This window comes from Cetorhinus maximus, chromosome 22 (assembly GCF_964194155.1).
Source record: "Cetorhinus maximus chromosome 22, sCetMax3.hap1.1, whole genome shotgun sequence".
NCBI lineage: Eukaryota > Metazoa > Chordata > Chondrichthyes > Lamniformes > Cetorhinidae > Cetorhinus > Cetorhinus maximus.
The window spans coordinates 43248007-43274251 of NC_135900.1; the positions used below are offsets into that span (position 1 = coordinate 43248007).

Sequence of the window (26245 nt, forward strand, 5' to 3'; positions counted from 1 at the left end):
GTTGCGGTGGGCGGGGCTTGAGGAATGAAGGCTTGGGCCTGAAGTTCTACGCGTGCGCCTGAATTACAAGGCGATGCGCAGGCGCGGATTGGTGTTATGAGGTAAGCTTGCGGCGGTCGAGCTGGAAGCAGCCGTTAATGAATGAGTGGTGTTTGAGGTTGGGCGGTGAGGACCAAGAGGGCAGTGGTAGCAGTGTCAGAAGGCGGGGATACCGCCACGCAATTTCGTCGCTGAGCTCGGGAAGAGTCCGGCAGACTGTGTGCGTGTCTGCACCTGCGCAGTGCATGATGGATGATGTGCGCATGCGCGGCCAGAGGTCAGCTGACTGGGAAGATGCAACAGTTTGTTCCCTAAAAGGAAACTGACAGGGCTGACAGGACAGACCCAACCATCTACACAGATACTGGTAACCTTGGCGTTAATAGGCCGCCTCTTTCACCATCAAATTTCATGTCTGCCTCCTGCAACTGAAATATAATGTAAGCACAAAAGTAAACTACTCCAGATGCTGGAAATCTGAAATAGAAATAGAAAATGCTGGAAAAACTCAGCAGGTCTGGCAGCATCTGTGGAGAGAGAAACAGAGTTAACGTTTCGAGTCTGTATGACTTCAGTGTAAGCACTCCTAGTTAGCCCATAAAGGTAATCAATACGCAGTGATCAAAGCAGAGTTAACTAGTTATGTTAGTGTGAAACAGTAACTATATTCTGCCATTTAATTAAAGGATTCAGATGTCTTGTGAATTATAGGCTGCATGCTGAGTGATTCCGATGGCCTTTTGAAACGGGAAATCAGCATCCATTGAGGAACTCTGAGTACTTAAAATGTATTGGCCGCACGAGCCACAATTACGGTTTAATAGCAGAAAACGGCAGTTGATTTCTGAGAAAAATAAGCTTGATTACATGCTGCCTTTTCTTGATTCTAGTTTTCCAATATTGAATTAAAATGATGCAGAAGTACTTCACTGAAGGACAGGTGTACACTGTTCCGATCATCCAACCAGACTTGCGACGTGAGGAAGCGATTCACCAGATCAGTGATATCCTTCAGTATCTCCAGAAAATTTCTGATGATGTTTTCACCAGGTATGGATCATAAATAACATGGGTAGTGAGAAACTTGTGTAAACATTAGACATGGTGTGTTACTGAGCAGGGGGATCACTTCGTAGATGTGTTTATTTGTGTTTTTAGTGTCTTGAGATTCTAGGTTCTGTTTGTGTTACTTGCAAGAACAAGTTAACAAACAACCTTTCACTTGAGAATTCTACTGGCCATTTTCACTTTTTGCTAGTTTGTGTAGGCGCTAATGTTTCGAAAGGAAGTATAGAGAGTACTTTGAAATGGAGAAGATAGATTAATATAGTCTTCACATTAATAGTTTAGGGCATATCATAGTGAGGTAATAAATGGCAAACAGTTAAAGGGGAAGTGACCAAAATCATGGTTTTGAGAAGGCTTTTAAAAACCAAGAAAGAAGTAGAAAATCAGATAGCTTTATGGTGGGAGTTTCAGAGAGTGGGGCAGAGATTTAGTTTAGATTTACCTGTGCAAAGAGTGCCTAATGTGTGAAATGTCCTACCAATGTAAGCAGTGGAGCCTGATTATATCACAGAATGAGAGAGAGGATAAGAAACTGGAGAAAAAGATTATAGAGGGGTGTAACTGGTGTGATTGGGATATGGCTTTAGATACTGAGATTACCTGGATGGATTACAATGATCTATATCGATCCTAGATCCAAATTGCTGAGATAGGGAGGGATAAAGACGTAGAAAGATTGAGAATGAAGATTACTGAATTGGTTGTGCTGGGGAACAACATACAAGTTGAGGTCAGTAGGAAATATGAGTTTGTGGCACAGTATGGTTTCATTGTAGGTTATGAAAAATGGAGTTTAGGAGGCCAGAAAGTGGATGTTAAATTAAATTTGGAGATAATGGAAGCACAGATGAGGGTTTGATTGGGAGCAGTATATTTGTGTGGGGTTGATTCCAGTGCCCTTTAAGTGCTAGAGTACACTGCCTAGTCCCTATGTGATTGTGCAACAATGATATTATACCCACCCTCGTTATCTAAATTAGATACTCGTATCTTGCCCTACCACCACTGTATCAAGCCTGCCTCCATTCTGAGTATAACTTTTATTTTGCCAAAATACATCAGCTCAACTTACACTTAGTGGCATAGTATTTGAATTTTTTAGCCCATTCTCTCATCTTATCAATATCCCTCTACAGCTTCAGTGTGTTGTTCTAATCCTTTTACAACTTCATTTGGTCTTCTGAGGAATTAATAATATCTATTTTTGTACCATTTGCCAATTCCAACCCTGTTCTTCAAATTGTTGATGTACAGAGCGGCTCCAGAACAGTTCCCTGTGGGAACCCTGTTAACCACTTCCAAACACTTTTAATCCTTAGCCCTTGCTCTCTGTTTTTCCCTTCTAACTAATAATGAATCCAGTTTCTATCCTCCCTTTAATTCCGTACATCTTAACTCTGTAGTGGCAAATATATTTTTATATTGGTGTTTCATCATTTAGAACAAATCTTAACAGCAGGATGTTTTGTTGCAGGGTTTCCCAAAACGTGGCGAACAACCAAACACGTTTGCAGTCCATCAATGACAGAATCAACTTGGCACAAGCTAAGATCAAGAAAATCAAAGGCAGCAAGAAAGCCACTAAAGTAAGGGCAAATTTTCCAGGGTTTTCTTGGTGTGTGAGATTCTGGACTGTTTCTGCATGGAAATAGGGATTTGCAAATTCAGAAAAATATTCTTTCAATGTGTCACTGCCCCTTTTTGCACAATTTGAAGTTAAATAATCTGACTTTTTCAATGCAAAATGCTAAATAATTGCACTTCAACTCCAGTTGGCTCGGAAGTATTTTCCATGTTTTTCAGTCAGAAAACTATTTAACCTTTTGTACACAAAATATCCTTTTACAGTTTGTCTGTAACAACACAAATGGTTTAGATAAAGCTTCCAATTAATCATAATTCCAGTCAGTTGTTCAGTTACTTCCTTGGTTACTCTCTGAAGTGCCATTGTCAATGGTGTTTGAATCTGTAATGACTGCTGTCACAGCGTCTAGGTGGTGTCAATGATAATGCTCTCTTCAAATATCAGTGTGGTGACAGCCTTCCATCTTTTAAGGTGATGATCTGCACCATGGTGGCCAAATATCACAGTACTATGAGAACATCAAATCTATTGTAAATTAACTGTATGCATGTGTGTATGTTTTTTTTTCTATGTAGTATATCTTCCTCTGCCATATGTTTTTATCCAGTGGAATAAAGGGATTGCAAAATGGCAGCAGTAAACCATCATTAGAGCTAATGCACAGGACGTAACTAGAGATTGCAATGTTAACTGAGGCAACTAGGAATAAGGTGGGAACTTTAGAATTTGGTGACAGGCAAACTTCAATGTAAAGGGAGCAGGAGATGCTTCTTTTTGCCTTTAACACTTGTCGTGGTTTGTGTAACTTTGAGACAGGAGGTACAGCAGCTGATAAATAAAGTGAGAGGCTCTGCTTCTGCCAGCTATTCGGAGAAGCAGAGCAGCATGCACCAGACAAGCAAGGTAAAAGCTCAATGACAATGTCAGCATAGATTGTGGAATGGCACAGTGGTGCAAGTAAGTTACAGATAAATGTTAAGTTTATTGGTTAGTTTATTTGGGATGTTAGCGATCTTTATTTAGCAGTTGTTGTTTATGTTTTGGTGTAAACTAAACAGTTAAGTAGCCTTCAAGTTTTAAAACAAATCTGAATTTAATCTATAAATCAATATAGTCTAAGATATAGCAGAGCAGGTTGTGCCTGGACTGCAGTATATGGGGTTTGAGAACAGTGAGATTTTCCCAAGTGAATGTTTCTGCAGTAGATGTCTACATCTCAGAGTCATTGAGCTGGAGTGCGAGTTGGAGACACACTGACACGTAATAAAGGGGAGGAATATCTGGACAATTTTTTCCAGTCTTCGGCCATGTCTTGTAAAGAGAAGCAGAATCAGATGTGACTGCTAGTATACAGAGTAATGGGATTCCGGGTTAAATAGAGAACAAATGTCCATAGAAACTGTACCTGTTGGACAGAATTGATGTACTTTCTAACTGAGGATAAGATAAAACTGGAGGACAGACAGAATGCTGACCGTAACAGCTTGGAGCAGGAGGTTGCCCAAAGGAAGGAAAAGGGGAAGTATCATGTGGTAGTTGTAGAAGATTCAGTAATTAGGGGACAATAGCAACCTTTGTAAGCGGGATGTGGAGGCCTATATGGTGTGTTTACCTTGTGCTAGGGTGAAGGACATCTCAAACCAACTTGAAAGGATATTGGAGCGCGAGGGCCCAGATGTTATGCGCTATGTTGGGATCACCAACACAGGAAAAATAGACAAGAGGCCCAGTTCAGAGAGTACCAGCTAGACCCTCAAGGGTTATAATCTCCACATTATTACTTGAGCCATATGCAAAGTGGTATATGGATAAATAGATTAATGAAGTGAACATGTGACTGAAGGAATAGTGTGGCAAACAGGATCCATTTCATGGAACACTGGCACCAGTATTGGGACAAGATGGAACTGTTATGTTAGGACGGGCTCCACCTGAAGAAGGCTTGGACCAGGATCCTAGCGGAATGGATAAAAAGGGTGACCACAAGGATAAGGTATTAACTGGGATGGAGGTATCAGGTGGGAATGGTACTGTAAATCAAAAACAAACGAAAAGGAAGAGAGTAGAGTCATTATTGGAAATTGTGTGTCAGGTACTACACTTAAAAGGAAAACTAAAAGATGTAGGGAAAAGTAAAAGATATAAAGTGATTAAATCAGGAGAGCGAAATAAGAAATGTGAGAAAAACATTAGAGCAGATGGCCAGATTTGGGTCAACATGTTAACAAGTGTTTATTATATAATCGCAGGAGTATCAGCAACAAATTGAATGAATTGCAGAAGCAAATTCAACTTGGAGGGTATGACATGGCAGTTGTTACTGAAACATGACTTGAAGATGGTCAAGACTGGGAACTGAATAAACCGGGTTAGAAGATCTATAGGAAGGATTAGGAATATAGTTTAAAAAAAAAAGTGGGGGAGGAATATCCTTAGCGATTAAGGAAGAGATACTTCTGTAAGAAAAGAAAGATAAGAGGTAGGCAAGCAGTGGAGACTGTATGCATAGAATTTTAAAAAGGAATTTAAGACTGTTAGTGGGAGTTGTGAATAGGCCCCCAGGTAGCAGCTGTGAAGTAGGAGAATATATTACTGCATGCTTGCCTAAACTATGGGGGATTTTAACTTCCATATCGATTAGCATAAGTGACAAGCTCATGAAAGGAAAGTACTTAATTTCTTGTGTTTTCAGGATAGTGTTCTACAACAATCTATCTTAGGACTAACAAGGGGGAATGTCATATTAGATTTAATAATGAGCAATGAGCCAAATTCAACGAGCAGCCTAATGCTGCATGAACATTTATTTAATAGAGACCATAGTATGTTTGAATTTGGTGTTGTTTGATAGGGAGAAATATGAAAAAAGATATTAAGATTTCTAGGTTTAGGTAAGACCAATTTCAATGGGATGAACAGACTTGACTGTAAACTGTGCAAATCTGTTAATGGGTAAAACTACAGATTATGAAGACGTGTTCAAGAAATAATGTAATTAATTAATTAAAATAGTTAAGTTTATACCCTTGAGGGGCAAAAGCTGTACTTTTTTTTAAAAAAACCATGGGTGACGAAAGTGGTAAGGGACAACATAAAACTAAAAGAAAAAACGTTCATGAATGCAGAGAAACAGTATAGATCTTGGCAAATGGGAAAGATACAAAGAGCAGCAAAGGGTGACGAGCTACACAAATGTAGTATGAAATGAAACTTGCAAAGGATATCAAAAGCAGCACAAACTTTTAAGGGTGTTTTAGGAAAAAGAGGGAGGTTAAGAGCCCTTATGTACTGACAATTTTGTTAATATTAAAAATGAACATAGTTATTTAGCCCCAGTGTTTACAGTTGAGGGCAAGATAGTTTCCTTGGGAGGCCCAGTGTACCAGGGACAAAACTTTCCAAAATTAGCATAAGCAAATTAATATTAATGAAGTAAATAATGGCAATAATTGTGAGGACATCCATTTTGGACCCAAAAAAGATAGATCAGAGTACTTTTTAAATGATGAAAAGCTGGATGCATTAGAGATCCAAAGAGACTGAAGGTCCATGTGCATAAATCATTAAAATGTTATGGGCAAATACAAAAACAATTAAAAAGGCTAATAGAACGCTGGCCCAAGGGGGCCAAATGATGATCTGTTCCTCTAAGTGAAATCTCAAATCAATCTTCAGCACACTAAACCATGAAGTGTTACATGTAGTTTACATTTTATGGTCCTTTGTACATCTAGCTTTGGGACACAGTTTTGGTGATCACTGAAAGCGTATCTCCTCAGGCTGGCCAGGTGCACAACTGCAAAGTCATCTTGGGCTATGTGGAAATGAGGCTATGTGATATTACTTTGCTAATACTAGCCTAACAATAGGTTTCATATTCCTTTTGTCCTGTTGTGTTCTGTGCAGGTATTTTCTAGTGCAAAGTACCCTGCACCTGAAAGGCTTCAGGATTATGTTTCCATTTTCACTGGGGTGGATGACCCTGCTTTGCAGAAGCGTCCACGCTACAAGATTCACAGCAAGCTGAAGCCACTGGATGAAAAGGCAGTGCAGGTATATGGCAACCTTAGGCTCTTCATAAGCCCACAACAACTCCCTTGTGAATTATGACATTTTAATGAAACCAAATATAGGCAGCCAATTTACTCCGCCTTTTTTTTACCATTCTGACGATCCTTATTGCAAGCTGTTTAAATATCAAAAGCTGTGCAACTAAATGTGCATGAACTTAAAAAATTCAAAGTACTGGTTAATAGACTACAAATATCAATCTGTTTACACAGTGGATTATTTATCTACAATGTAAGGTAAATCAGACTAGAAAATTAGTAGAACAATGCATAATGCATTCTTCAATCCTCCAGCTCCTAGATTTTGCCTTTAGAGTCCTTCAAAACAATATTTACACTGGATTTTCCATCCCTTTCTCTACCAAATATAGGAGCAATACGCAATCTGTTCCTCTTGCATCTACTTTTATATCTTAAATGGAATCTTGTCTGGAAAAGTAAGTGTTCTCCACACTCTTCTTGAACAGAAAAGATAGCAGGTGATCCACACATCGTGCCACCTTGTGTATACAAGTAGTGTGATGAACACATTCCACAGCTTTCTGCTCCTGCCAAGTCTTTATATTTTAAGTTGGAAATACAATAAGTGCATGCACATATCACAGGAAGAGGCTGCTCAGTTTTTCCTTCTACATAAGCAATAGTCCTCATTGCATGTGTCCATCAGTTCCTATATTTCCTTTCCCGTAATTCTTTTCTCCCCTTTCCTTCAACCACCTTTCAACCTATTCATGATTGCTGGTATTGGCCTCTGTATCAATACTAACTCCAATACCATATTTTTGAGATGTTTGTTTCAGTACTATCACTACTGCCCTAATATTTCCAACATATATCTAATCTCAGCTGGGGTGTCAGTGAGGTCCTAATGGGTTAAAGCTAAGGAGGAGAAATATCAGTGGGAATTTCTGTTCCTGTTCACTGTCCAGTGTTGAAAGTACTGAGAGATGAATGTCAGGTACATACAGCTGTGCTCTAGATTTCCTTTCCACAAGTCAGTCTGCTGAAATTCACTGGAAGGACTCACCATAAAGGCTGGGCAGGTTGCTCATGTGATTCCTCCACTGACATTAGGGACCCATCTCATCAGTGAAGTAAAATAAACATCTAGATGCCAATCTAGTTATAGCACGAAACATTTCCAGGTTGAGATTTGCAGGTTGAACTAATGGAGATATTTTTATTTTATTTTCCTTCAGGAAAAGGCAAAGAAATATTATCCTGTGTGTTTGAATATTAAATCGCAGGAGGAGAATGAGACAGAGGAAGGTTTGGGAAGCCTTCCTCGAAATATCACCTCCATCAGTTCTCTGCTACTCTTCAACACCACTGAGAACCCGTAGGTGTCAATAACCTGATTAAGAGAAAGGGAATAATTTTGTTTTTATTGGTATATTTGTTCAGTATGTGAGTTGTACATGGGCATACCAACTGCCAGTGTGGTCTGTGGTTCTTAACATTAATGCAAGATGACATTCATGGAAGAAAATTAACTATTGACTCCTAGCAACACTTGCAGAGCAACATCCTGTAGCTTATTCAGGAAAAGAGCATTTTTGGCGTGTATTGCAAGTTCAGTGTATGAATTATAAATAATTAATATCTCTCAGGTTTAAGTGTGAAATGATTTCAAACAAATAGAAAAATCACACATATGTAGACATAGGTATGTTGTTTGACCTGGCCAGCTCATGCCAGGATCACAATGGATAAGTAGATTTAATCAAAAAAGTAACTGAAACTGTTTTTACATTGATGCACAGCATCGTGAAGGAATAAAGTAATTGTACTCTAATTTTGGTCGGTGTGGAGGCATTTGGGAGCATGGTTTTTCATGATGTGTGAACCCCTGGGTTCACTTTTTTTGAGGGGAAAAACATTATGAAAATATTTTAATGCTATTAGCAAATGATGAATTTTAAGGTTTTAGGAGATCATAAGGATATAAGAAATAGGAGCAGGAAAAGACTAGTATATTTATCAAGAATACCCTGAAGGAAGTATTGTGTGCTAGACTTATAGCTTGCTTTATAGGTAGTCAGTTTTGTTCTCTGTTCTTTATATTGAGTTTTTAAGATAGTGAAGCAGATCAGCTTGGTCTGTGCATGATGGTGTTCTACTCTTTCTCCCTACAGCTATAAGAAGTATGTTCTATTGGACCCATTAGCTGGAGCTGTGACAAAAACTCACACTGCTCTGGAGACTGAGAAAGATGAGAAACCATTTGATGCTCCACTCTCTATCACCAAGAGAGAGCAACTTGAAAGACAGGTAATTGTGGAGGATTGCATTGCTGAAGTCTGGGGCGCTCATATTCCATCCAGTCCATTACATGATTTTTAAAAAAAAAGATGGATATGCAAAATGCTACTGTGGAAGTGTGCTGGGCCTAGTTCTTTATAATGCACTGATAAAAGGTTGTAATGCATTTACCTGTCACCAGTAATCCTCTGCAGACTGCCCCATTGGGCATAGAGAGAAGAGGAGATGTCCATGTGTTTTAATCCATAATTAATTAAAACTACACGTTGCTTCAGTCACTGAACAAACAGGAATGAGAGTCTCATGGTTAATTTCTGCAAAGCCTATGTGTGATACAAAGTTCTGGGTAACAAAGTTACTTTGCGTTGTTTTTGTAATGAAATGTTCCTAACTGCTCATAACTGTATGTGTGTTTGCATTATCAGTACATCCAGCTTCTTAGCTTTCCGTTGAAAGGTTTTCCATAGCTTTGTTGGTTTGTCATTGGCAAATATATTTCCTTGCGCTTTTAATGTAGATAAAGGTTCATCCAAGAGGGACCACAGTCACTTGATGTTAATGGGGAAAACTGAACTCTAATCTTTACTAAAGTTTGGAACTCTAGCTAAGCCAGTTAGGCTCCCCTTTCAGTTTCATTGAGCCAAACATGGATTCAACAGATCTAAAGGAAAATACAATTGGTGCAGTAATATCCTGCTCCCAAATGCCTTTCTAGGGTATAAGTCTGATCTGATATCAAACCTACTGAGAGCCAGCTGATGCACTTTTGTTAGCAAACTAACACCAAGCTGACTGAAACTGAACAGAAAGAACATTCTTACAGTATCTGCTTCTCACTATTGCTAGAGTTTTACTTTAAGCTGTTTTGTATGGGCTTCTGAACATTGTAATCTTTTGTTTTTTCAGACAACTGAAAATTATTTCTATGTGCCAGACCTGGGACAGGTCCCAGAGATTGATGTCCCATCCTACCTGCCAGATCTGCCTGGCATTGCTGATGACCTCATGTACAGTGCTGATCTGGGTCCAGGCATTGCACCCTCTGTGCCAGGAAGTAATATGCCTGAACTGCCCAGCTTCAATACAGAACCAGTTTACACAAATGGCCCAGGTACTGTACAATAGTCTGCATTTACTGCTTTGTGGTTTGTAGAATTAGCACATTGTTCTCGCTCGCCTGCACGTTCGTTCGCTAGAATGTGATTGCCTCCATTAATTTGGGGCAGAATTTTCCTGTTGGCGTGCGGGAGCAGACCCCGCACGTCCGCATGCAAAATGACGCGTGATGATTTCGGGCGAGCGCCCCAATGTCACCGCACACCATTGCGATATTTCATTGCGATGATATCTGCTGCGCACCTGCCATTAATTAACAGGTCACTTAAGGTCCTTGACTCACCAATCGACGCTGATTTCTCGGCACCCGTGCAATCTTCGGGTCGGCGCACGAGCACAACGGGCAGGCGGGTAGGACACATTTGTATAAACCTCATCCACGGGCGGGATAAGATGGCTCAGTGGTGTTGCGAGTGTGCTCTGTCAAGTATTGATTTTTCAAATATTTTGAAACTTGCCTGTGTGATCTGCAATACTTCAAAACGCATACCAGCTGCTTTGTCTAGACTCTTAACCCTCAGGTCAGCACTCTGCAGTGAGGAATCTTTTTTGGGCCTGCGGGTTTCTGGAAGCCTTTCCATAGCCTGGGAATGGGAGATGAACTCTCCACTAGAGACACATCTGCTGAGGAGGAAGGGAGGAGGCCAGAAATGCACATTCAGCCTCCAGAGGAGCCACCTTTTGGGAGGACAGGCACAAGGGGCGCAGGGCCAAGAGGTAGACCAAGGCGGAAGGGGCCACAGAAAACGCCACTATCCTGCTGCCAGGGTATACAGGCAGCGAAGCAGCTACCTCAATATGTCCAAGGTGCAGTGCCGAAGGAGGCTCCGTCTCTCCAGGGAGACAGTCAACTATATCTGCCAGATGATTGGGCCTGAGATCTCCGCCAACTGTGTGGGTGCCAGTGGCTCTAAAGGTCACAGCTGCCCTCAACTTCTATGCCTCTGGCCCCTTCCAGGGGTCAGTGGGTGATCTTTGCGGTATCTCCGATCAGCTGTCCGCACTTGTGTCAAGAGGTTATAGACGTTCTCTTTAGGCGTGCATTGACCTTCATCCACTTCCGTTGGGACCAGGCAAGCCAGACACAGCGAGCCAGAGGCTTTGCAGCGATTGCTGGCTTCTCCCGGGTCCAGAGTGCAATAGACTGTACACATGTGGCCATCAAGGTGCAGCAGGTGAGCCCGGTGCCTTTGTCAACAGGAAGGGCTTCCACTCCGTGAACGTGCAGATTGTGTGTGATCACAGAATGCTGATTCTACAAGTCTGTGCAAGGTACCCAGGCAGCTCCCTACATCCTCAGACACTCCCAAGTGCCGGGTCTCTTCAGTACTCCAGCCTGGCTTGATGGCTGGCTGCTGGGTGACCGGGGCTATCCCCTCGGAAGGTGGCTCATGACGCCTCTCCGCCATCCAAGAACAGAAGCTGAGCAGCAGTACAATAGGAGCCACACCTCCACAAGGGCTGTGATGGAGAGAGCCATCGGTCTTCTCAAGTTGCACTTCAGCTGCCTGGACCACTTGGGGCACACTCCAGTACCCCCCAGATTGTGTCTTGGTGATAGTGGGTGCATGCTGCACTCTCCACGATCTTGCGCTGGAAAGGGGGGAACGCAGTGGACGACGAAGACGTCGACGCAGTGGCTGCGGCTGCACATGATGAGTCCAGCAGTGAGTCCAAGGATGAGCAGGCACAGGGAAATGCTGAGGGGGTAGACGCTGACCCGGGCATACTCCAGTGAGGCAGGGACACCTGGGGGGCTTTAATCCAACGAACCTCCAGCTCTCACACCACAGATGGACCTCCAGGACAAGTCTGGGCCGTAGGCTCCATACTCGAGACCTAAGTGCCAAATCTTTCAGGTTAGGAGCATTAACTAAGGGCCTTGTTAATAAAGCTGAATGTCCCACAAAGCACTCCTAACATTTTTTGGAAACCATACACATGCAGAAGAAAAGAGGCACCTTCAGCCATGATCACATGTCTGAATTTAATATCACAGGCAAAGAAACTTAATGAAACAAAATGACAAAAGTGTTTCAATTCAAAGCAAATCATAAAGACCTCATCTTGGGCCAACACAAAAGCACCAGTGATAAACCCGTGGTGTGCCTAAAGTGCCTTATGTTTATGTTTCCGGGTGCTACATCTTGGTGTTGCCCCATTGCTGGGAGTGGCATCTGAGCCAGCCTGCTGACTCTGATGTCCTGTAGGCCTCGATGACCTTGGCGGTCGTCCTCTTACCCGTGGAGCCTGTGCTGGCCCCGCCTGGGAGGGATCTGCCAGTTCCACAGCTGCCATTCCCCAGTCATCGCAGCCTCATCGGATGCTATGGTCACTGGGAGAGGGGCAGAGGAGCTGCTGCCTTCATCCGGAGTGCCCTGAGAGGTGCCCACAGAGACGACAGGCAGCTGCTGGGCCGACGTGAGGTCTCTAAAGACCTCCCTGCTCACCGTGGATGGCTGGGAAACTTGGTGCCCACACCCTCTCCCACACTGGCACTGACCAACTGAGGTCAATGCCGATGTGAGGGCTTGCTGATCAGAGCGCATCCCCAGGAAGCCCTGATAGGGCGGGGCGGGGACGGTGGGTGGTGGGGAGGCAGCAGCGGGGAAGGCTGACCTCCTGGGTTAAGTGACCAATGCCAACATTGTCCTCACCCTTCCAGAGCGCAACAAGTCATTGAAACACTTGCGACACTGGATCCAGGTGTGCTGCACCACGTTGTGGGAGCTCGCCACCTCCTCCCAGGCACGTTTCGACGTTTCGTCATGTGGTGGGGGGGGGGGTGGGGGGGGGTGGGGCTTCTCCTCCTCCTCCCATCCTGAGGAACCAGCACCTCCTGCTGTGCTGCCACCTCCTCGAGGAGGGCAGTAAGGCAGTCATTGGGAAAACGAGGGCACAATGGCCCCCTGCCCTACCCTCCGGCCTGGCCTGCCCCAATGGCCTAGCCTCTGGACTTGAATAACCTCCATTGCCCCACTGCAGAGCCCTTCGCCCAGCCATTGCGAGCAGTCTTTCCAAGGCTTCCAGGACTTCCTTTATACAGGCTGACGGGTCGCCATTGGACCTGGCGGGCTGAGCGCGCCCATCGCCGCCCGCCCACTCTCGCTATGCACAGGAGTCAGGAAATACGCTGGACGGGCCTTAATTGGCCTGCCCGCGTAAAATGGCGGCGCGGACCCGATCACGAGCGGCGATCAGGGCTGCTCCTGCTCCTGCTCCGTCCCCCTGCCACCCAGAAAATTCTGCCCTTGGTCTTGTTTTATGCTATGACAGGGGCAGTATTGAGCTGTTGCTTTTCTATTCCAACTAAAAGTTCTGATGAATCAAGTGAAATTACATTACTGATTTTTTTAAAAACTTAATTAAAATACATTATTTGAAATGGTGTTATTCTGTGCCACATTCTAGTCAACTAGCCAACTGATCTAAATCCCCCTGTATTGTATTCGTCTGCTGGAAACTGCTGTGCAGAGCAGTTACACATGCGGAAAATGGTGGTGATGGTTATTTTTTCTTTTTAGGGCTATTGTGAGATTTTAATAATCTCCAACACAAGTACACCAGAATGACTTGCCCTGCCCATTTATTTCAATGAAAAAATTGTTTCCAACAATCCCCATCCCACCTATTTTCCTTGCCTGTTCCACACCTCCTTTGCTCAAGACACTGAAGCACAAATCTGTTACTTGGCCACTGCCAACCTCTGTCTCTCTTGGCCGGTCATCAGAAGGCACTTTAGAACTGTGCCCAAAATAAGGATAGAAAATTGAGAAAAATTAAAATGCATTCAAATTTTATCTCTTAAAATGAAGTCACTCTGTTAAACATTCAGTATAAATGGGAGCACACTGCTTTAATATGAGATATAACCACTTTAAAGCACAAAGTTCTGCAGGATGGGAAGAGGAGGACCAGAGAAAGTATGCAGGTTGGTGTTGTATGTGACACCTTTGTCTGGACCTGCATTGTATTTAAGCCTGGCCAATTTTAATAGCAAACCAATTGTTACCAAACATTAGAAAATAGCTCAAGATTGGAAAGTATCTTCTTCATTAGGGCAATCTTCAATTTATTGCAAGTTGCAGGAAAATATATTTAAATAGTCGTTTAGTAGTACAGAAATTGAGTATTGCTGAGAAAAGAGACGTGTCTAAGCTTTTTATCTTGCACTCATCAGGGCACTCGCAAGAACACCAATATAAGGGGAAAAACAACAATTTATACTGTATATGAGTAGAGTGCTGATTCGTTGGCAAGTGGCGTTGCCATGGAGAATGCATAAGTGATGGTAACAGTTAACTGCCAAGCATTGTTTGAAATTTAAACCAGGCAGCTTGACCCTGATTGGTTAAGGCATTGCCCTGAGGAAAGAGTCAGCAAATGGCTGTCACTTATTTTGTTTAGCTGAAAGAGGCACAATGTATGTACATGTTCTTTCTGTCTGCAAAGAACAGGGTCCTGTATGTTAATATATGTAGCTTCCAGTACAGGCAAATGCACCACACTGCGAGTTCAACTGACCATCTTAAATTGGTTGTCAGCATAATTCTTAGCACAGTGAGGATTATTTAGCAAATGTTATCCAATCGTGGAATCACATCTAGTGTTGGACACTGTTTTGAGTTTTGCAGGCACGGGCTGGTTGGATATAGTCTGTACCCTGCCCGTTGCAAACAGCGGCTGGGACTTGTTGTTTGATATGATCCGCCAGTCTTTGGGACTAATGGCCTACATACCTAGCATCACATTGCCACCGAAATTCATATACCACATTACTCATTTGTGTGACAGGCAGAATGTCTTTTTGGCTTGACAGCAGCATCCTGTTAGCGGCGAATACCACTCGTGTTGCTACTGCATAGTGGCAGCGTGAAACAGCTGGCTTCACCTGTTGCTCAAATTTTTTGAGATATCTTGCCCTTCCAGGGTAATCCGAGGTAGACTGGACATTTTTCAGGGCTGAAAGTAATGGCCTTAGGCCAGTTCATGAGTTTGCGTGATATACAGCGTGAAATGATCTGATGAGGGTAGCCATTATCCTGCAGGATGCCTTTGATGCACCCTATTTCAGCATCAAGCTTGAATGGTGAGCAAATGGCTTAGTCCCTTTTTACAAGGATGCCCATGAGACTAATCTTATAGTGTGTAGAATTGTAAGAATCCCAATGCGTATTTTGACCAGTGAAGATAGGCTTGCAGTAGACTGTGTAGAGAACCCTTGGCAGATTTCTCAACTAGTACATTAAGGAAGGGGAGTTCATTTGACTGCTCCATTTCAAAGGTAGCAACACGAGTGATATTCGCCACTAACAGGATGCTGCCATTAAGCCCAAAAGATGTTCTGCCTGTCACACAAATGAGTAACGTGGTATATCAATTTCGGTGCCAATGTGATGCTAGGTATGTAGGCCGTATGTCCCAAAGACTGACGGATCGTGTCAAATAGCAAGTCCCAGCCGCTGTTTGCAACGGGCAGGGTACAGACTATATCCAACCAGCCGTGCCTGCAAAACTCAAAACAGTGTCCAACACTAAATGTGATTCCACAATTGGATAACATTTGCTAAATAATCCTCAATGTGCTAAGAATTATGCTGACAACCAATTTAAGATTGTCAGTTGGGTTCGCAGTGTGGCGCATTTGTGTGTACTGGAAGCTACATATATTAATATACAGGACCCTGTTCTTTGCAGACAGAAAGAACATGTACATACATTGTGCCTCTTTCAGCTAAACAAAATAAGTGTCAGCCATTCATTGATTCATTGGTCAAGGCATTGCCCTGAGGAATCAGGGTAAAGCTGCCTAGTTTAAGTGCCAATCAGCACTCTCTTCACATACAGTATAAATTGTTGTATTTCCCCTTATATTGGTATTCTTGCAAAGTGTGCTGATAAGTGCAACATGAAAAGCTTAGGCATGTCTCTATTTTCAGAAAATGTATTTGTAAAGCAGTAATCAACGTTGAATCTAATGTTTTCTAATTTCAATAGTGATTGTGGAATGGCTGTTACTCAAAGTCCACAACTTTTATGTTCTGCATTTCAGATCAACAGAATACTACTCTTCCACTGCCACCTGTAGAACTCCCTCCTCCGGAACTACTGGCACCAGCGAGTGCTCCTCCACCTCCACCACCACCACCACCACCACCTCCTCCACCTCCACCTCCAGTTCAGTCTTCTCTGCAAATTAACATTGGTAACAGTCAACCACCAGGTCTGTTTGTAAATGTGTCTTAATCCTATCTAAATTGTGTGTCAACCAACACAGAGCTGTTGCATAAAAATACAAAGTGCTGGAAATACTCAGCAGGTCAGGCAGTATCTGTGGCAAGAAACAGTTTCGGGTTGATGATGATTCTTCATAAGAACTGTTTCTCTGTACTAATGCTGCTTGACTTGCTGAGTATTTCTAGCATCTTCTATCTTTATTTCAGATTTTCAGCATCTGCAGTATTTTGCTTTTGCATAAAAATATGATTCATTATTCTCTCCAATGATAGGTATGCTTAGAATAAACAGACATTCATTAACATGCTGCTGTTGGTGCCTTCTTATAGATCAGTGCTACCATCAGCAGGAATCTAGTGGGACTGCAGGTCACCACTGAGTGTGATGTTCACTGCACCAAATACAAGGGGGTTTGTGCCCAAATGTCTTTATTGATCTACAGTTTCTGCTTTTGTGACTTTTAGTTTCATGAGCTTAAAGGATTACCAAGATTCTGTTTTGTTCTAAGATACTTGCCTTTTTTCCAAAAATTAATAATCTGGTTGATCCAGGGGTTGCTGACTTGATTATGACTGCCCTTAAAATTGTTTTCAATGCAGGTTTGATATTGGCAAGAGAATGGCATCTTGAAAAGGAAGTTAAAATGAGTGTCAACAGCTTATTCCACATCAGAAGCACCGCAACTTTGCTCAATCATCTCCACAAATTAGATTTTTAACCAGAGACTCTATGTAGGAGCCCCAGCTGTTTTGTTTTTTTTTAGTTTTTCTCCTCCTGTAACCCAAGAATTTTGAGGCCAGTTGTAATACTCCTCAAATCACAGGCTATCAAACTGGGGAATCGTGCTTATCTGGTTCAAACCACAGCATGTGATGTATTATCCACTAGTTGTTCCTTCAACATCACAGGCTTAAAACCCTGGAATTCCTTATTTAGCATTGTGGGCATACCTTCATCACAAAGGCTGCAGTGGTTTTATGAGACTCACTACCATCTTAAGGGCAACTAAAGCTGGACAATAGATAAAAACAGTAAAATGAGCAGTTTTTAAAAATTCATTCATGGGATGTGTGTTGCTCGTATAGCCTACATTTTTTTTGGCCTATCCCTAATTGCCCTTGCCAAGGTGATGGTGTGCCCACCTTGAATACAGTTGAATGGCTTGCTGCATCATTTCAGAGGGCAGTAAAAAGTCAACCATGTTTCTGTGGTCTGGAGTCACATAGGCCATAATTCATTCCCTAAAAGACAGTGGTGGACAGATGGATTTTTACAACAATCCCAGTTTAATGGTCAACATTACTGATACTAGCTTTTTATTCCAGATTTTAATTTATTGCATTAAAATTTCCAGTTGCTATGGTGAGATTTTAACTCATGTCTTTATTTATCAAGGCCCCTGAATTATTTGTCCAGAAACATAACCATTATTCTCCTGGACCCTTTGTGGGCTGTACTGTTTGTGAAGTTATTATCTCCATAAATGGCTCCAAAAAAAGTAATCCATTGGATGTGAAGTACTTTGTGGTGCCCAAGAGATATGGGGAGTAAGATGCAACTTCAATGGAAATGTAAAATGGACAGTAGCAAATAAGCCACCTATTATGGATAGGGTAATTATCTGAAGAGAAAAACAATGTGGAGTTACAGGGAAAAAAGTGGGTAGTGGCACTAGGTGAATTGCTTTTGCAGATAGACAACATAGACATGATGTGGGTTGAATGGCCTCTTCCTGTGCTGTAATCATTCTATGATTTTAAATATCAGCTGATGTTCCCTTCCATTGAAGACTGTTTGTTTGTTTTTGTGCCCATGGCAAAGCTAATTATACCCCTGTAATATTTCTCCCAAATCAATAGGACCTTAATTGTGAAAGGCTCTTTCATTGACTTCTACTTTCACTAATTGTCCTTCAGAAGGTGGCATTGTGCAGGGAGCACCTCAGGAGGTTGTGAAACCCTCAAATGGAAGAGCCAGTCTGCTGGAATCAATCCGTCAGGCTGGAGGAATTGGGAAAGCCAAACTGCGCAATGCGAAGACCATTAAAATGGAAAAGAAGAAGCAGAAAGAACAGGAACAAGGTATTTTTCTATTTAACTCCTTTTTTTGTTTCAGGTAATTGATCAGAATTAAATGGTGATGTTTCTGAAAGTATATAAAACCACTTTACATTTATATGGGATTATAGAATCTTTTGAAGGTGTTGCATGGTCACATTTTCACTTTTTCCCAGAAGCTGGACTACAAAGGAATCCTTTGTGTCATCTTTAGTTAAATAGTGACCCTAGGGAGGCAGCAGACACTCCCATTTTACTCCAGAATTCAGGAACACTGAGCTGGTGCCAATCCCTGCTGTCAGTTTGGGAAATGGTTTTATCCAAGTAAAAGTAAAATACCTTGCTAGCTGCACGTGGAGTTTGGCTGAAAGATCATTGACCCGAAACATTAACGCTATTTTTCTCTCCACAGACGCTGCCTGATCTGCTGAATATTTTCAATGTTTTCAATTTTTTATTGCATATGTGAAGCCTTTTGTATCACAGGTGCTGATGGTTGCAAGAACAATATAATTTGTTGAGAATCTGAACAGCAGAACTGTTCCATGCGGTGTGCTTTTCATTTTCCTCACTTGTTAGTTTGTTAATGGGAGTCTGTATTTAGATTAGAAACCTGTATAATGTACTCTCTTTCTTGGTGCAGCTCTGGTAATAAAGCTATCTTGAATGTGGGCAGGGGAGGAAGTAGAGGCCTCACTGATCTTGACCTGTATTTTGTGTTCTAGTTGGAACAACGAAGGGAGGTGGGGATCTGATGTCTGATCTCTTCAACAAGCTTGCGATGAGGAGAAAAGGTACAAAATCCAGTGCTGACACAGCTTTGCTATTAAACAGGGTCAGTTGATGGCAAATCATGAGCGACATTATGTAAAAGACTGGCCGATTACATCCTTACTCACTGTTACTTTACTTTTTACACTTTGTATTTGGCATTTATTTTAATGAAGGATTAAGCTTCCTCTGCTTTGTCCTAATAAGGTGCCTTTGCCCTGACTACATTTCTGCAGTATCCATTTCAGTGGCCTTTCTTGTGAGATCAACAACTTTTCGTACCAACCTGTTTGCAGCATAAACCTGCAAACTCTGCCAACTGAACTGTTTTGAGAATTATCCCAAATTCACTTCACATGGGTCCTCTTACATCCAACAGAAATGGAAACTTTATTCTGCTGGAACTGACAGCTCGATGCTGAAACTATGTACAGAATAGCGTCCTGTAACTTGAACTACTCAAAATATAATAGCAGTTTATCATACCAACACATGCTATAATTCTGTGTAATCGACTGGATTAAAACTTGTACATCTGATTTATAGGTATCTCGGGTAAAGGTCCTCAAAGTGAGGGTGGCAATAGTGGAGCAGCTGCTGGCGATGTTCCTGTACCAGGTGGCGCTTTTGCTCGAATGTCTGATGCTATTCCACCCCTCCCACCTCCACAGCAGCAAACCGCTGAAGATGAGGATGAGTGGGACGCATGAGATTTGCTGCCTGATTTGGCAAAGATGTCTGTATTAAGTCTCTGGTTCCTGTGAAACCTTGAACTTTTCATTAATTTGTGTCATGTCTGTCTGTCAATTCCAGCTCAAGCTTGGAACTGTCTAAGCAAAAAGGGAGGGGAGATGTTTGCTTGTGTGTGACTTTCTTTCTACCCAATTTGTGAATGGTGGGAATAGAACAACCCAATCCATGTAGACACGATCATGGGACTTTTCATCTTCCTGGCATTCCAGTTAGATACATAGATAAATATATAGCTAGCCAAAGACCCCAACAATTAAGCAGTAGAATGTCCATCATAATATTGTTTTATATTCCTTAAATGGCCTCAGCTGCAACACAAACACCGATGTCCATTTGGCTGGAGTGTGTGTGTGTGGTGTGAGCAGAAGGGAAATCCAAACTCCAGCTAATAAAAACAATGTTAGAGGCTATTGTCTTAAGCAATTTTTTCTCTGGTATTTATTCCTTTATCTCTAGTTTAAAAGGATGTTAAAATTGCAGCTCTTGTATGGCTGTATACCTCTTCTGGATGGCCAATTTATTTCCGGGTTTCCGCCAATGCTGCTTCACCAGTTTCAGAAAGCAGGTGACAATGGCCCAAATTTCCAACTCGTAACAATAATGAGTCGAGGAAAGAAGCCAGTATGTTCCACTATTCTGATATTACAGTCTAATGCACTGCTTTGAGGTGCTATTGAATATTAATCTAGAATTCCACAAGGATTAGAGTTTAGCAAAATGATGAACAACGTATGTAGTTTAAATTTACAGCAACCCAAACTTAGCATTATCCATAGAACTTTTGCACAATTATAACAGACCAGTCAAAGTTTAGTCTGCTCGTTGAATGGAAGAGGTAAAGTTTGAAATACAAATGGCTGTTATCAATAGTTTGGAAATATCATGGTTTCTACACAACTCCATGTTTGTGCAGGTTTTAAGTGAAGCAGAAAGTGTGACACACGAGTGTCGCTGTTGTATAAGTCACCAGTTAAATTGGAATGAGGAGTTTGTTGAGGAAAATCTAATTTGCTGTCCAAACGAATTGTGAAATAACATGAAAAGTGTAAAATTAATGTAGAATGATCGAATATGCATTTTGTGGGTTGGCAGAGTGCTTTCTTTGTGTTGCTTTTTTTTTGTATAAGCAGGATATTTTCAAATTAGCCACCAGGTACAGTAAAGGTTTGCTGCAGGTTGGCAGATTATGTACAGTAAGGAATATCTGTTCTTGCATAGCTACTGTACTTTAATTGACCATTTTGGAGACTGACTGTAATGTCTCCAGCTATGTGCCATTTTGCATGAGAAAATTCCCATTGTAGCAATTTCTTTGAAATTATTCAATAAGCTACATCAACCCAAAAACAAAATGCCTCCAAATGATGAGAAAATGGTGAAGCTTTTAGATAAGCTATGCAAAAAGCTATCAGATTGGAATGTACACAACCTGCCTTTTTTATTAAAGGATGGCTTGCAATTATAGATTGTCCTTTAAACTTTCACTATGGTTGAACAGATCTTGATGTATTTCTGTTATGCAGAAATGCTGACAGTACTTCATTATCACAGATGCCATTGTATCTGCCAGAGCTATTCAGAAAGGCCACGGGGTCACTTCATATATTTTTTTCAATCTACATTGCAATGCCCTCATTGCACATTTTATTATATCAGTTCCACTGTATCACTTTAAACAGGAAGCTGATCAGTGACCATGGGGAGCAGTCAATATTTTGCCACGAACCATGTAGAATTGTAAATCTAAATATAAAAACTTTTACTACTAATGTTGAATGGGAATTTTTCTTTGACCTCTGTGGTAGCTCATAATAGTGGGGTCTCAGGATATGTTATAAATCTTTTTTGATTGTTTCCCTTTGCTTCTGTGCTCCATAACGTTGGTCAGCTCCATAGAGACATCTAGACCAGAGTTCACGTGAAGTACAAAGCATTTCTTTATCACCCGTGTTAAAATGCCGTCATCATTCATGCACTAGCACTACTGGCCATGTTTCATGTAAGGTGGTAAAAGCTGTGATCTTGTTTTTCAACAGGAGGAATTGTTGAAATAAGACTTTCACAGGTAGCTTTGTCTGTCTTCTCTCTCACTGGTTTTACTTTACAGTTCTTGGCTTAGCGGGCAAGGAGTCATCCCTTGGGTGATCGGGTATTTTAATCTGCCTATTAAGATTACACTGGTCATAGAAATAGGAGCAGGCCATTCAGTTTAAACCAGTTCTGCATTCTATCAGATCATGGCTGATCAGTACCTCAACTCAATTTAGGTCTGGCAGCATCTGTGGGAGAGAAACAGTTATGTTTCAGGTCCTGACCTTTTACCGGAACTGTTCTGGTGAAAGGTCACAACTTTATCTCCACAGGCGCTGCCAGACATGAGTATTTACATCATTTTCTGTTTTTATTTCAGATTTCCAACATCCCTACTGTATTTTTTTCTTTTTCTTCTTTTTCCTCTTGCTCTTCTTTCACTTACCTGCCTTTGCTCTATATCCTGTGGTGCTCTTACTGAACAAAAATCTCAATCTTAAAAATTTCAATTATGGCTTTTTGAGGAGATTTCCATTACCTGAATGACAAAATGCTTCCTTGTTTCATTGCTAAATAACCTAATTTTGCCGCTTCTACCTCCTACCCAAAATCCACAAACAGGACTGTCCCGGCAGACCGATCGTGTCAGCCTGTTCCTGCCCCACGGAACTCATTTCTTGCTATCTTGACTCCATTCTCTCTTCACTTGTCCAGTCTCTTCCCACCTATATCCGCGATTCCTCTGACACCCTACATCATATCAACAATTTCCAGTTCCCTGGCCCCAACCGCTGCCTCTTCACCATGGACGTCCAATCCCTCTACACTTCCATCCCCCACTGGGATGGTCTGAAGGCTCTCAGCTTCTTCCTCAAACAGAGGCCCGAACAATCCCCATCCACCACTACTCTCCTCTGTCTGGCTGAACTTGTTCTCTCACTGAACAATTTCTCCTTAAACGCCTCTCACTTCCTCCAAATAAAAGGTGTGGCTATGGGTACCCGCATGGGCCCCAGTTATGCCTGTCTCTTAATGGGGTATGTGGAACATTCCTTGTTCCAGTCCTACTCCGGCCCCCTCCCACAACTCTTTCTCCGGTACATTGATGACTGCTTCGGTGCTGCTTCATGCTCTCGTCTGGACCTGGAAAAATTTATTAATTTTGCTTCCAATTTCCACCCCTCCATCATTTTTACATGGTCCATCTCTGACACTTCCCTTCCCTTCCTTCACCTCTCTGTCTCAATTTCTGGTGATAGACTGTCCACCAATATTCATTACAAGCCTACTAACTCCCACAGCTACCTCGACTACAGCTCCTCACACCCCGCTTCCTTTAAGGACTCCAACCCATTCTCTCAGTTCCTTTGCCTCCGTCGCATCTGTTCTGATGATGCCACTTTCAAAAACAGTTCCTTTGACATGTCTTCCTTAACCGAGGTTTTCCACCCACGGTCGTTGACAGGGCCCACAACCGTGTCCGGCCCATCTCCCGCACATCCGCCCACACACCCTCCCAGAACCATGATAGGGTTCCCCCTTGTCCTGACATATCACCCCACCAGCCTCCGCATTCAAAGGATCATCCTCCACCATTTCCGCCAACTCCAGCATGATGTCACCACCAAACACATCTTCCCTTCACCCACCCCGGCGGCATTCCGCAGGGTTCATTCCCTCCGGGACACCCTGGTCCACTCCGACATCACCCCCTACACCTCAACCCCTCCCACGGCACCTTCCCATGCAACTGCAGAAGGTGCAACACCTGCCCCATTACTTCCCCTCTCCTCACCGTCCAAGGGCCCAAACACTCCTTTCACTTGCACTTCCCTCAATTTAGTCTACTGTATTCGCTGCTCCCAATGTGGCTTCCTCTACATTGGAGAGACCAAACGCAGACTGGGTGACCGCTTTGCGGAACACCTTCGGTCTGTCCACAAGCATGACCCAGACCTCCCTGTCGCTTGCCTTTTCAACACTCCACCCTGCTCTCATGCCCACATGTCCGTCCATGGCCTGCTGCAATGCTCCAGTGAAGCTCAACGCAAACTGGAGGAACAGCACCTCATCTTCTGACTAGGCACTTTACAGTCTTCCAGACTGAATATTGAGTTCAACAACTTTAGATCATCCCCACCCCCTTTCCGATCCCCCTTTTTTCCAATAATTTATATAGATTTTTCTTTCCCCACCTATTTCCATTATTTTTAAATGTATTTCCATCCATTGTTTTATCTCTACCGTTCAGCCTATTTCAATCCCTTCCCCCCCACCACCTCCACTAGGGCTATCTGTACCTTGCTCGTCCTGCTTTCTACCTTAATGTCACCTATTAGCACATTCCTTAGCTAATATCACCACCGTCAACACCTCTTTGTCCTTTTGTCTATGACATCTTTTGGCAATCTCCACCTATCACTGGCCCTCTATCCAGCTCCACTTGTCCCACCCCCCCTTAAACCAGCTTATATTTCACCTCTCTATTTTTCCTTAGTTCTGTTGAAGTCATACGGACTCGAAACGTTAACTGTATTCCTCTCCGCAGATGCTGTCAGACCTGCTGAGTTTTTCCAGGTATTTTTGTTTCTAATTTTGATTATGCTCCCTTGTGTGTCAACCTTGGCTCAGTTGGTTACACTCTCACCTCTCTTCATAAGGTTGTGAATTCAAGTCCCACTCTAGGACATGAGCACAACAATCTAGGCGTACACAGTGCAGTGCTAAGAGAGTGATGCACTTTCAGAGATGCTGTCTTTCGGATGAGATGTCAGAGGGCCCATCTGCCCTTTTAAGGTGTATGTAAAAGATCGCAAGACACTATTTTGCAGAAGAGCAGAGAGTTCTCTCCAGTCAAAAAGAGATTAATTATCACATTGGTCTTTGTGGACGTTTGCTGTGTGCAAATTAGCTGCCACGTTTCCTACATTACAAGTTGACTACACTCTTTGGGACACCTCGTGGTGGTCAAAGGTGCAATATGAACAAAAGCTTTTTTTTGTTCTGGGTTAGCCAGTAGTAGATCATTCAGGCCCTTGTGTATGAGATTCAGTGAGATCATAACTGATCTGAAACCTGACTCCATATACCCACCTGTACCCCATTTTCCCTGAAATTTTTGTTAACCAAAAGTATTACCTCAGATTAATTAATTTTAAACCTAATATCAATTGTCATTTGCAGAAGGAAGTATGAAACTTCTAACACCTTGTGTGTAAAAGTGTTTCCAACTTTCAATCCTGAAAAGTTTTGCTCTAATTTTTAGACAATGCCCTAGTTGTAGACTTCCCAGCCAGCAGAAATATCTCTATCCAGCTGTTACCCTGAACATGAAAATTTCAATAAAATCACCCCTTAACTATCTAAATTTCAGGGAATACAACCCTAGTTTGTATAATCTCTCCTCGTAATTTAAATCCTTTGAGTCACAGAATCGCAGTGCAGAAGAGGCCCTTCGGTTCATCGAGTCTGCACCGACACGTGAGAAACACCTGACCTACCTACTTAAACCCATTTACCAGCACTTGGCCCATAGCCTTGAATGTTATGACGGGCCAAGTGCTCATCCAGGTACTTTTTAAAGGATGTGAGGCAACCCGCCTCCACCACCCTCCCAGGCAGTGCATTCCAGGGTAAAAAAGTTTTTGCTCAAATCCCCCCTAAACCTCCTGCCCCTCACCTTGAACTTATGCCCCCTTGTTACTGACCCTTCAACTAAGGGGAACAGCTGCTCTCTATCCACCCTGTCCATGCCCCTCATAATCTTGTACACCTCGATCATTTCGCCCCTCAGTCTTTTCTGCTCCGATGAAAACAACTCAAGTCTATCTAACCTCTCTTCATAACTTAAATATTTCATCCCAGGCAACATCCTGGTGAATCTCCTCTGCACCCCCTCCAGTGCAATCACATTCTTCCTATAATGTGACGACCAGAACTGCACACAGTACTCCAGCTGTGGCCTCACCAAGGTTCTATACAACTCCAACATGACCTCCCTACTTTTGTAATCTATGCCTCAATTGATGAAGGTAAGTGTTCCAAATGCCTTTTTCACCACCCCACTACCGTGCCCCTCTGCCTTCAGAGATCTATGGACACAAGCGCCAAGGTCCCTTTGTTCCTCAGAACTTCCTAGTGCTATGCTGTTCATTGAATACTTCCTTGCCAAATTACTCCTTCCAAGGTGTATCACCTCACACTTTTCAGGGTTAAATTCCATCTGCCACTTATCTGCCCATTTGACCATCCCGTCT

General features: G+C 42.5%; 1 protein-coding gene across 4 annotated transcripts; it reads left to right on the forward strand.

Moving 5' to 3' along the window:
* wash1 (WAS protein family homolog 1) lies at window positions 1–21422 on the forward strand. 4 transcript variants are annotated; one of them, XM_078568184.1, is made up of 11 exons: window positions 1–101; window positions 930–1089; window positions 2582–2693; window positions 6599–6745; window positions 7962–8101; window positions 8898–9033; window positions 9931–10135; window positions 16193–16363; window positions 18294–18458; window positions 19160–19228; window positions 19752–21422. In XM_078568184.1, the coding sequence occupies exons 2-11, from the start codon at window positions 950–952 to the stop codon at window positions 19913–19915; spliced, it is 1449 nt and encodes a 482-aa protein (XP_078424310.1). In that variant the 5' UTR covers window positions 1–101; window positions 930–949; the 3' UTR covers window positions 19916–21422. The 4 variants fall into 4 exon arrangements, with proteins under 4 accessions (XP_078424310.1, XP_078424308.1, XP_078424309.1 ...); XM_078568182.1 differs by having other exon boundaries at window positions 9–101; window positions 2564–2693; XM_078568183.1 differs by lacking the exon at window positions 1–101 and adding an exon at window positions 292–406 and having other exon boundaries at window positions 2564–2693.
* Window positions 21423–26245: the final 4823 nt, after the last annotated feature.